Source organism: Chelmon rostratus, chromosome 4 (genome assembly GCF_017976325.1).
Source record: "Chelmon rostratus isolate fCheRos1 chromosome 4, fCheRos1.pri, whole genome shotgun sequence".
NCBI classification, from domain to species: domain Eukaryota; kingdom Metazoa; phylum Chordata; class Actinopteri; order Chaetodontiformes; family Chaetodontidae; genus Chelmon; species Chelmon rostratus.
The window spans coordinates 456,721-469,518 of NC_055661.1; the positions used below are offsets into that span (position 1 = coordinate 456,721).

Below are 12,798 nucleotides of genomic sequence, written 5' to 3' on the forward strand. Positions count from 1 at the left end.
GCAATAACAACATGCACACAAGGAGAGAGGACAGAGAAGAGAGGTGAGGCTAATATTCCTGGAGGAAAAAGATCCAGATCCAGATGATAGAGACATTCCGGGATGGTTGATGGTCAACAGAGAGAAACCTGAGTAAAAGAGTGGAGAAAATAGAGTGAGAGAAAGAGATCAGCACACAGCTGTGCTTGTGGGAGACAAACAAACGGGGGGTTAGACAGATGCAGTGGTTTTCAGAAAGTTTACAGTAAACATTGACTATAACTATGAGGCTAAATAGATTTATTGAGACTGGGACCAATCCCTGGACAGATACTGGTAACAGGTACAGGTACAGGTACAGGTACAGATTCCATGACTGACCATGAGAAGCACTTTTGAGAAAAGAAGGTTAGAGACAGGGCGATAATATTCAGACACCCTGAAACAATTTTAGAGAAGTAGCTTGAGGTGAGCAACAAATTTTGTGTTATAAACCTTAAAGGGTGAGTACCTAACAGACAGATGTGATCCTAAAGGTCTGCCTGTGTCTGTGTCTGTGTCTGCAGGAGTAAACGTCATAAGTCTGGCTCTATGGAAGAAGAGGCTGACAGTCCAGGAGGGGAGTATTACCACTCACCTTCCTCCCCTGCCAGCAGTTCCAGGAACTGGACTGATGACATGGAAGGAGGTAACAGAATAAGAATATGAACAAGAATAAGGCTTGTTGTTTCCAGTGTCTGTACTAGGAGCCACAAATAACAATTATCATTAAAGCAAGGGTGGGGAACCCTTTTCCGATCAATTTTTCTAACATCCTTCAAGGCCCATGCTTTCAAAATATATCACACTAACGTAGATGGGTGAACCTCTGGGGTGTGATCCTCACCATCAGGAATCAGGGGATGATGTGCTTTGAGTGACCACACTCTCAACCACACATCCCAGGGGAGCATACAGGGGAATCACTGACTTGAGTCTGCAGGGATATGCACCTAGTGGCCACTTTATTAGATAAACCTGTACAATCTAATCCAATACACCAGCTCAGCCAAAAACTCTGCTTTTATTTTGCCTACAATGTTCTGGGTTTATTTACTCTGTCTAAAAGGTGTTAATTCAATTCTATGTTTTAACATCAAAAAGAACATTAAAGTCATAGTTGGTGATATTGTACTAAGCTGCGTCCATGTATGTAAATAGGGAGGGAAAAAAGTGAAAATGCCTGTCAATGTAATGTACTTCAGGACAACACCACCTTTGACTATGGCCGCAGTAATAAGCACCTAATTGAATTTACACATTTCCAACAAAAACTGAACATTATAAAATTCATAAAAGTTGAATCGATGGCAGACCACAATGAGAGACATGTTTACATGTTTCCGAACACAAGATGTTAGGGAGCAGGCTGAGTTGTAATACCACTATCAGCACCCTTAAGGTGTGCATGTGAATACCTGTGAAGGTGCATGGATGTGTGGGTTAGTAAAAGAGAGAGGGGCAAAGGCACTCAAAGCGAAGCAAAAACAGATCTTAATTGCTGCAGGAAGACACAATAACTCTTTACCACGCAGAAACCCAACATGCAAACTCAGGTCAGGGTTCGTCTTGTAAGTGCAGCCTACCAGCTTTACCTAAGTGGCAGAAAATTAACACGAAACAAAACAAAACCCAATGCTGCAGGACACACAATCAATTTAGTGTGCTAAGAGCACAGAGCAGCAGATACAGTGACTGAGGTATCTTAAACAGCAACAACAGACTAGGTGGTTAATTAATTTCACAATACAGTAAAGCTTATGCAACAATGAAGCTTACAGTAACACACTGGCATTAAACCGGCTCTGCCCAGACAAAAACCTCTTAAGATTGCTTCAGGAGGGATAAGTGAGTGTTTCATTCTGTCTAGAGTGTTCAGCACTTCTTCAAGCTCAGACACCATAGTGTCACTACTTCAGTAGTTTAACAGCAGGCTGGTCCAGCAGAGGAAACAGGTGAGAATTGACTTAGTTGAAAGAGAGCGGTTATTCTTCTCTTTCTAAATGAAACTGGTAAATCTGTGTCTTCCTTCTGCATGTAAACTGAAATGGCCAGATATGTGAACAGCCATTGTATTTCAGGATCTAAACATTTTCAGTGAACACAAATCCAGTGAGTTAAAAGACTGTTGGCTAGTGTACTCAGGGACGGCTGGTATAAAGGGGCTAACAGGGGTTCAGCCCCCACCAATCAGTCAGAAGAAAAACATAGAATATCTGTAGATGGGCTAATTTTTTACAGCTCCAGCAGGTACAGTCCGCTTTCATTCAGTCAGTCATTCTCGTAAGTGATTGACAGGTGTCATGTCACGCCCCAGTGATTTACTGATCATGTGGGCTACCTTCAGTCAGCCCACAGGCCGCTCACTGTTGACCGATAGCAGCGAGTTAACGCAGAGCTGCTGTCTGTGCCAGAGTTGGGACGGAGGGAGAAAAAGTTCAGCTAAGGCGGGTGTTGGCATGAACGAGGTGGATTATTTGCTTTCTTGTCCATAATCCTCAATGTCTTTGGAGGAAAAGCTGGAAGTTAAGAGACTGCGATCACATCGGCCAAACGATGTGAAGAGAAATTGAAAGCTGAGATGATTGTGATGTACAGTAACGCGGAGTTCAGGGATTAAAGTCGGCTTTGTCACTTTTGAGGATGCTGACGGGGAACAACCTTCAGAGCACTTTTTCTGAGACTCTGAAATTAAGACAAATAGCCATCACAACTCCAATGACATCGGCAGAGCCAGAGAGGTGTTTCAGTACGTTAAAGAGGATTAAAGCGTTTCTTTGAAGTACGATGGGCCAGGACACATTGAATACACTTGCCATGCTGTCTATGGGAGGGACTTCATCCAAAAATGACCAGACTTCAATGACATGATTAACCTGTTTGCATCCCAGAAAGGCCGTCGATGTGAGCTTCTTTTCAAATAAGGTAGGCCCATGTAGGTGTTGTACTGAAGGCGCGTTTGGCACTACATGTCGCCAAAGCAGCAGGCTATCTGTGGGCAGTCGGTGCAGTTGGAACACGTTTTGTAGTGTGTGTGTGTGTGTGTGTGTGTGTGTGTGTGTGTGTGTGTGTGTGTGTGTGTGTGTGTGTGAGAGAGAGAGAGAGAGAGAGAGGGTGTAGAGAGAATGAGTGTGTGTGTGTGTGTGTGAGAGAGAGAGAGTTGATGTAGAGCACTAACAAAGTATAGTGTACCTGTAATTGATGTGTGATGTGATGTGTGTATCATAGGTGATGTTGCTTTTGCAGCTATGTTAACTATTTAATCTGTATTATGCATTTGATAGCCAACCCACCAAATTTCACCACCAGCCATGTTATGTAGTTTAATTATAATAAGGTGTACTGAAATGGAAAACTTTAATGGCAAATCTAATAACTGAAGATAGACTTTATTCTTAAAACACTGTAATAGCAACCATTAATTTGAGGGAAATTTAGGCCAACTGACATTTGGTTAAGGTAGCTGGTGAAGTGATGCTCATGCTTGCTAACTGCAATTAGAATTTAATTAGGTGTCTTACAATTAACATTAACTGAAGCTAGCTCCATGAAATACCACTATTGACTAGATTCATTAGAGGTCAGGTAATGCATAACAATGTCAAAAAATGCTATATGTCATTTCATCAACTTATCATCCAGTGTGCTCTGGAAACACTGAAAATGAATATGAGTCAGTGCTGGAACTATTCACTGTTTGGAACTATTTTTTACCCCACAACAGTCTATGGAAGGGTTGCAACTCTCTTATTAGTTTCTGCAATTATTATTGGCCACTCCCCTTTCATCCTGTGAGCCTTGTGCACTGTGAAGTCCTCAACAATCTGCTTTTGGTTCAACTTCCTTCCCCATTCTCAGTTTATAATATAACCAGTCATCACAGTCTGCCTGTCCCACAATGACTAGTCCACCTCTCTTTCTCACTGCGCTCCACAAAATTTTCAAACATTTTTAGCCAAAAGACACTCTGCAGTCCCAGCTGTGACAGAAATTGTCAGAAACAGCAGAAAGGCCTCATGCATTTCACTGAAGGTAGGAGAACATTGGCATCGTAGCAAGCTTAGAAGCCACCACTGTAGTACTGTTAGCATTTCAGCATTTAGCATCTAGCCAGACCTGTTGGTCATGCAACATCTTGGATGTGTTTCATTTTTGTCACTTTGCATGCTCAGCTGGTGCATTAAATCAGTGTTTAACCCCTTGACGCCTGAATTTATTTAGAATTATATTAAAAAATTAATTCTTTGGGTTTTTTGCTTTCAAATTGATTTGAGTTTGTTAATTTTTCTGTAGCACATACAATAGATCTAAATTTAGTTATGATGCAAATTAGCGACAATAGGCGTTAATGCTTAAATGCAAGCATTAACGCCTTTTGTTAGAGGAATGCATGTGCAATTCGGCTCCAATGTGGATTAAAGCGGTATGATGCGAATTCGCAACAATAGGCGTTAATTGGGGGTTAATTGAAGTAGGTACAACCTTTTAAAAACCATGCTGAGGTACAGTAATACTAAAAAATACCCAGAATAACTTCATCCTTAATTTTAGTTTTGTTATTGTCCATTGTAGTACTGTAACTGTAACTAACTGCTAGGCCCAGCCCAGGTGAGACCGGTATCCCCCCTGACACTCAGCCAGTGAAACTGCACATTCAACACTTTCCTCCCCATCCAAAGACTGATGTGCCTGTGTGCACCGATATGTGTGACGTAGCTCTCCTGAGAGGAACCCTGCTACCAGAACAGGAGGGTCTTTCCAACTTGTCAGGTCCAACTGCAGGAGTGAGGGACAGTTAGAGTTAAGAATGGGCATTTTTATCTTGTGGCCAGTGACAAAGATATGAATATATTTGAAGAAGTATAATTCCAATCGAAAAACAATGTCAATATGAATAAAGATGGATGGAGGGTCAGCAAAAACAAAATTTAAAGCTGCTGTTAAGTTGCTCTTTAAACCAACAAGTTAACAAATAACAGAGTGTTAGTACCTTTGGTGCTTGCACTGATGAATATGACTGTGTATTCGTGTATATGTTTGTTTTTGTGGTTGTTTTAGGTCTGTCTCCTCCAGTGAAAAAGGCAGAGCTGGACAGTCCCTCTCCCCAGGAAGATTCACCAAGACTGGGCTCCTTCACTCAGCACCAACGGCCAGTCATAGCTGTTCACAGTGGTCAGTAACACACACACACACACACACACACACACACACACACGCATACACACACACATGATTTACTCCCATAAGGAATAAAAAAAAATAAAATGTCATTTACTGTATTGTTTTTCCCTCTCTGCCTCGTCTCTCCCTCTGTTCAGGTCTGTCTCGGAGTCCCCACCCCTCCTCATCTCTTCATTTCCCATCCTCCTCCTACTTCCCCCATGGAGCAATCCGCTATCCTCCTCACCTGGCCCAGGACCCCCTAAAAGATCTGGTCTCATTGGCCTGCGACCCTGCCAATCAAACCACCAGCTCGGTAAGTGCAACTAGTCAAAAGGTAAGTATGTCGCAGATACTGTTCCCTTTCTCCATTACTACTTTAGCTGGCTAACAGCTAGCATTTTTATAAATAAATATGTACACAAGTTTTCACAGACGTTATTAGAGATGAGAGAATCCACCTCTAATCTAGGTTTCGAGTAATTTCTTGCTCAGTAAAACAAAGAAAACAGGCAGTTGCAGTATCATAGTGCCAGCTGTTTCATACTTTCACACGCAGAGAGAGAGGGAGAGAAAAGAAACAGCAGTGGTAAGAACAGAAGAAACTGCAGCTCTTTGCAACACTCAAATATTACATTTAAACATTTAAATATTTAAGGCAACATTAAAATATCAAATACCATTTGCAGAACTAGTCAGACAAAGTCCCCATAGCTCCTCCTCAAGGAAAATCTGAAGCCTGCCAAAGGTGAACTAATAAGTCATGAGGATCTATACAGTATAACTCTATAATATATTATATATGATATGTGAGTCAGTAGCAGATTCTACCAGATTTCTTATGTATTGGACATACACAGTGAAATGGATGTGTGCCACTCCCTTTAAGTTAATGTTGTAGTTTAAGTTTGCATGAGAGTTGCAAACGAATCAAAAACTGCTTCAAAAATGCCTGTGACTTCAGAGTGCAAATGAATAGAAAATATGTCTGGGATGTATACTTAGTACTCCACTGACCAATTGTATAATTTAAAGTATTGCAGCACATGTTAAATAAAAGTATATTTGGTTATCTGCCTTTCTGACCTTTCTAGCTGAATGGCAACAACCAGGTTAAAGTGCCCAGTCACTACATCTCATCTCAGATGTTGGCACCCCCTGGACCAGCACCCTCCCTGGCTCCTCCCCCATCTTCCCTCCCCAGGCCAACACTGCCTGCAGAGTCAAAGGCCACTACCACCTCCTCTGATGGTGGAGCAAACTCCCCCACATCACCCAGTAAGTGGTCAAAACCCTAACAAACCTCCATTGTAAGAATTGATGTATATATATATATATATATATATATATATATATATATATATATATATATATATATATAAATGTTGGGAAGGAAGTCCAGAGGAAAGACAAAGGGTTTACTGGTGTAAAGGTTCCCTGGGGATATTCCAGACTGTTTTAAAAATACAGAAAATCTGAACGAATACAACAACAACGGCAGCTCATGAGCAATAGCATTCTAAAACTTCCACACAGTTACAGTAATATGCAATTTAATACTATACATTATTGCTTTGATTACCCATTCAACACTTATTTGATCTTTATCATTATTATTATTATTATTATTATTATTATTATTAGTAGTAGTAGTAGTAGTAGTAGTATTGTCTGTTTATCCAATTGTTGTCCTGGAACTATTTAGATAATTCAGTTCAATTCAATTAAATTTTATTTATGTAGTTGTCTCAGGACACTACAAATAGAACAGGTACAGACTAAACTCTTTATCTACAGAGACCCAACAATTCCCTCATGAGCAAGCACTTGGTGACAGTGGCGAGGAAAAACTTCCTTTTATGAGGCAGAAACCTCGAGCAGAACCAGACTGTGGGTGGGCAGAGCGAGCGAGCGAGAGAGAGAGAGAGAGAGAGAGAGAAAGAAAGACAGAGACAAAGACAGAGACAGAGATAAGCTAAGAAAGCACTTTATTAATCCCACGATGGGGAAATTAAATTGTTACATGCAGCTAACAATAAAAGATAGACTGTAGATCAGAGGATCAAAATACTTAATAAAAAAGTTATACAGAGTAAAAATTGAAAAAAAACCAGCTATGTATATGTACATTATATACAGGATTATGAGAATGCTGCTGCCACAAGAGTGTAGAAAAATACATCTTGCCTTCAGATAATAATTAATACAGTGTTACTAGTATTGCACAGTAAATGAAAAAATACAGTAAAAAAATTTGTAATATTGCACAATAAGTAAGATTTAGGATGAATAGTAACATTTGTGCAAAACAGTAGATTTGTGATGATGTTGTGGGAACAACATCAACACAGTCCTATGTTAAGTGATTCTGGAGTTGAATAATCTGACATCTGTTGGTATGAAGGACCTGCTGTAGTGTTCCTTCTTACAGCAGTCTCTTACTCAAGGAACTGCTTAAGCCCCCCCACTGTCTCATGCAGGGGGTGGGAGGGGTTGTCCATGATTGATGTCAGCTTAGCTAACATCCTTTTGTCACCCATTTCCTCAATGGTGTCCAGAGGGCAGTCCAGGACAGAGCCAGCTCTCCTGACCAGTTTATTGAGTCTCTGTCTGTCCCTCTCAGAGCTTCCACAGCCCTAGCAGACCACTGCGTAGATGCCACAACAGAGTCATATCTTTTTTACATTGTCCTACATATTCCAAAGGACTTAAGTCTTCTCAGCAGATGGAGACGACTTTGTGTTGCTGGTGTTTATGTGCAGGTGGTTCAGTCCACACCTGCTGAAAAAGTCGTAGAGGATTTCCCTGTATTCCAGTTCATTCCCCTGTGATACACATCCAATGATGGCTGTATCATTGGAGCACTTCTGGAGGTGGCAGCTGTCAGTGTTGTGTCTGAAGTCCAATGTGTAGAGGGTGAAGAGGAAAGGAGAGAGCACAGTACCCTGCGGAGCCCCAAACTCCACATCTGACACACAGTCACAAAGCCTGTTGGTGAGGTAGTCGATGGTCCATGCAGCTAGGTGGCAGTCAACTCATGCTCCTTCCAGCTTTCCCCCTGAGCAGTGATGGCTGGATTGTGTTGAATGCAGTGGAGAATTAAAAAAAAAAAAAAACATGACCATCACAGCACTTCCAGTGTTCTCCAAGTGGGAAAAAGATATGTGCAGCAGGTAGATGACTGCATCTTCCACACAAACTGTAGGGGGTCCAGCTCGCTGCTCACCAGAGGTTCATTATGATCCTCTCCATGGAACCACCAACCTTCTGATAAGTGCACAACTGGTCTACCTCCTGAGCCACATTTGCCCCAGGTGTGTGGAGGGTGCTGCAGGTGTCAGGGGTATTCTATAGGAGAAGGAGGGGGTGCGGGGAAGTGACGCCATCTGGTCTGGGCTCTTGTGGATGGGGGAGAGAACTGCGGTAGAATCAAATCTGTTGAAAAACAGATTTAGCTCATTTGCCCATTCCTGATCTTCAGATTCAGGGCCCCTGCCGCTGTCACTGCTGTGGCCTGAGATGGTTTTCCGACCACAGCAAAACAGCCAAACCTCTCTGGCCTTGTTCCCATGAAGGTGCACCTCCAGCTTCCTCCTGGAGCTGTCCTTCCCTCTCCCTATCTTTTCAGCTCCCTCTGCACCTTCTGCAGCTCAGTTTTGTCCCCAGATCTAAAACCCTCTTCTTCTCATTCAATATGGTTTTCAGTTCAGGTGACACCCAGGGTTTGTTGTTTGGGAAACACTGCACCTTCCAAGGCACAGTGTTGTCCACACAGAGCAAGCAGTCCCTCAGTGCCATACTGGATTCTTCTGACCATCTCCTTACATGCCTGATGGTTGGCTGTTGTTTACTCACCAGAGGTATGTAGGCAGGGAGCAGATGAATCAGGTTGTGATCAGATCAACCCTGTGGGGGGAGGGGTGAAGAACTGTCAGGATCCATAGTGCTTGCATAGTCCAGTGTTTTATTGGCTCTGGTGTGGCATTTGACATACTGGGTGAAGGTGGGAAGCATGACTAAAGTCTCCAGAGATGCGGAGGAGGGCCAGGGGGTGCGATGTCTGCTGCTGTGAAACTAAAAAACAGCCATACCAATGCAATGGGTGATACATTGTGATAACCAAGGCATGTGTCGTTGTTTCCCTCTCAGCTCATCAAACTATGAAATTAGTGTAAACACAGAACTATGTCCCAGAGCGTCTTTGACATCTGCCCTACACACAGCTACACAGATGTAAACTGTAATTGTGGAGTGGTTTCAAAATAAAGCACACCCTTTGATTATTACAGCCACCAATTTTGTGATTAATTTTTTATGTTAATCTTTTCTATTTGTACTGAATTCATAAAGTATTCTATTTGTATGGACCATATACACAACAACTATTTTTGGCCTGATTTATAAAGAAACTGGTGAAGCACAAATATACGTTGTGGCTATTAAGGTTCAAGCCAAAGGAGCTTAACTCTTTTTTTTTTTGTGCCAGTTTATTAAGGCAGAAGTCCCAAAGGGGCAGGGCCCTATTGTATGTACGGATGTATCATTGTTATAATTATTAGGGACACGGGGCACGCTCCGAGTCACTTATTACTATCCCGCGCGTTTCTTCTTATTAGGGACACGGGGCACGCTCCGAGGCACTTATTACTATCCCGCGCGTTTCTTCTTCTTCTTCTTCTTCTTATTAGGGACACGGGGCACGCTCCGAGGCACTGGCTCCTGCAGCTCTGCTGCAGGAGCCAGTGACTCGGGGCGTAGCCCCGAGTCACTTATTACTATCCCGCGCGTTTCTTCTTCTTCTTCTTCTTCTTCTTCTTCTTATTTTTCATCTTCCTCCAAGTTTTCGTCCTCAAACTCGCCCCGCAGCTTTGAGAAAACCCTCGCAAATTATATATCAAAACGTGCGTATTGTTCGGGATCGGTGTGCTATTACTTTTCTCAATTTATCGCAGTTTTTCGCGTCGTAAGACGCGAAAAACTGCGATAAATTTCCCATAAGAAATGAATGGGACGGCCGAAAAAAACAAGATTGAAATTGGAGTTTTTCAAACATCTGTAGCTCAGGCATACATTCACCGAGAGACTTCATTTCAACTTTAAAATGTAGACCCAAGTCTGGTCTATTGGTGTGTTCATCCACATTTTGATTGGTCCTATAGTTTTTGATCAGTCACTGTTCAATGACAGTGATCGTTTGGCGGGAAATTTTGAGATTATAATGGGTGTGTATTGCGCGGAATGTTCGTGCTAGAGTGCGTGCTAGAGTGGCACAGAGTCTAAAAACGATCTGAAAATCTTCTCGTTTTCTCGTCGCTACGGCCACAAATTACACTCTACACGCATAATTTTAGGATCTTTTGTAGACAAACTTGTCCTCTTTCGTGTGATGTCCTCGAAAAAGCCGAGAGACTTACTGAATTTAAATAGTGAGACGTTTTGTGCAGCCAGCGCCCTCCTGTTCTCCCATTAAGTCCCATGTTAAAATTCAGAGCTGTTTTGTGAGCAAAGCAGAAATGCCTCCTGTCTTTAGATCGCCATAAAACGAAAAGTTGTTGTGTCAGGAATAAAACGAGATGATGGTCGGACTCAGGAAGTTCTCGGGAGTCCGATGATCTATAGTACACTCTGATACGAGGTACGGTTCTCTCACCAGAGGATTTAGTTCAGGAGGTTCGCCGAACCCAAATCTCACTGCATACAATACAAACTCCTGTTCTCTGAGTCGCAGAGTCTTTTTAAGTCGACCATTTTGTCATTTTTCTAAAGAATATCTGGACATAAAACACACGTACATCTGGCCCAGACTTGTCCGCATCTCACAGTGTAATCGTTTTTTTGATAGCAGCTACGGTTTTGACACAATCGCAAGTTGTTCGGAAGAAACCGACAGCGAAAAAGTCGCTTTTCAGTTAACAGGTGTAACTGTCATTTACACACACACCGGTCAATAACCCACGCACACACATCTGCAGGACAACAAGCCTGAGAATGATTATCTTAACGAGCTCAGTCAAAACAAGGGCATTGTTTGAAAACAATCTCCGTCCAACAAACAGTTAAACTCAGCTTCACCAAGCGCTTTGCCAAAAAGGTTGAGACAGTAGTCACACAAACGCACACACAAGCAGGGCTAACCAACAGCTAAAAAGTGATTAAAAACAAGCACGTCAAAACTGAACAGGAACAGGTAAAAAGTGGGAGAGGTAGAGAGGTAATTATCAGCAGGTGGGGCAGAAGTTACACACGCACACAAACAAACACACACACACACACACATTCAGACACACATATACCAGACACATCTCCATGTAGGAGCTGGTTGGGCTGCTTGTGTAGTTCAAGCAGACACACACACACAAACAGACGAAGACACACACATACGCAGTCACACACAATGACAGATACATAAACACACACACACAGACAAATGCATAATGAAAACCCCATCCCCCCGCCCCCTTGTTAACGCCGTTAGCTCTATTAGCTCTGTTAGCACAGTTAGCTCTGTTAGCGTTAGAGCTGTTAGCTGTATTCGCGCTGTTAGCTCCGTTAGTGTTAGCTCTGTTAGCTCCGTTAGCATTAGCTCCATTCATGTTTATTGATTCAGTTCATTAATTCATGTTAACAGAGACATGAAGCAGAGGAGAGAAGCAGACACAGACAGCTGAGGTGATCAACAGAGACAGACAAGGAGAAAGCCACAGAAACACAGCTGGGACCAGTTCATTAATCAGGGACTGACTACCTCTGATATCTGCTGTTTTCTCAAATTGCAGCCTTTTTCAATTGTCCGCTGCTTCGCCATAGTTTCTCCTAGAGACTTCATTCAAACTTTAAAACGTAGATAATTTTGTCGGCTCAAAATGACCCTCGGCACATTTTGATATCTCTTACGGTTTTCGAGCTATGACCATCGAAGGCCGACGTAAGACGCAAACAACTGCGATAAATTTCCCATAAGAAATGAATGGGGAAATTTCCTCAAATTTCAGCCTTTTTCAATTGTCCGCTGCTCGGCCATACTTTGTCCTAGAGACTTCATTCAAACTTTAAAATGTAGATAATTTTGTCGGCTCAAACGCACCCCGTGTCCCTTTCAAAACTTCCCAGGGGGAATTTTCTAGTTAGGGACACGGGGCAACGTCCCGAGTCACTGGCTCCTACAGCTATTTCATAGCTGCAGGAGCCAGTGACTCGGGGCGTAGCCCCGAGTCACTTATTACTATCCCGCGCGTTTCTTCTTCTTCTTATTATTAGGGACACGGGGCAACGTCCCGAGTCACTGGCTCCTACAGCTATGAAATAGCTGCAGGAGCCAGTGACTCGGGGCGTAGCCCCGAGTCACTTATTACTATCCCGCGCGTTTCTTCTTCTTCTTATTATTATTATTTTTCATCTTCCTCCAAGTTTTCGTCCTCAAACTCGTCCCACAGCTTTGAGAAAACCCTCGCAAATTATATATCAAAACGTGCGTATTGTTCGGGATCGGTGTGCTATTACTTTTCTCAAATTTATCGCGGTTTTTCGCGTCGTAAGACGCGAAAAACTGCGATAAATTTCCCATAAGAAATGAATGGGACGGGCGAAAAAAACAAGATTGAAATTGGAGTTTTTCAAACA

The 12,798-nt window shown here is 42.5% G+C and overlaps 1 protein-coding gene across 3 annotated transcripts in view; it reads left to right on the forward strand.

The window, feature by feature from the left end:
• Positions 1 to 12,798, forward strand: part of nfic (nuclear factor I/C) — an 84,268-nt gene that overhangs the window by 47,505 nt on the left and 23,965 nt on the right. For all 3 annotated transcript variants that reach the window (XM_041934622.1, XM_041934620.1, XM_041934621.1), the window contains exons 8-11: positions 546 to 667; positions 5,077 to 5,190; positions 5,337 to 5,494; positions 6,273 to 6,456. In XM_041934622.1, coding sequence (XP_041790556.1) covers positions 546 to 667; positions 5,077 to 5,190; positions 5,337 to 5,494; positions 6,273 to 6,456 — 578 coding nt within the window. The remainder of the gene's footprint in view (positions 1 to 545; positions 668 to 5,076; positions 5,191 to 5,336; positions 5,495 to 6,272; positions 6,457 to 12,798) is intronic.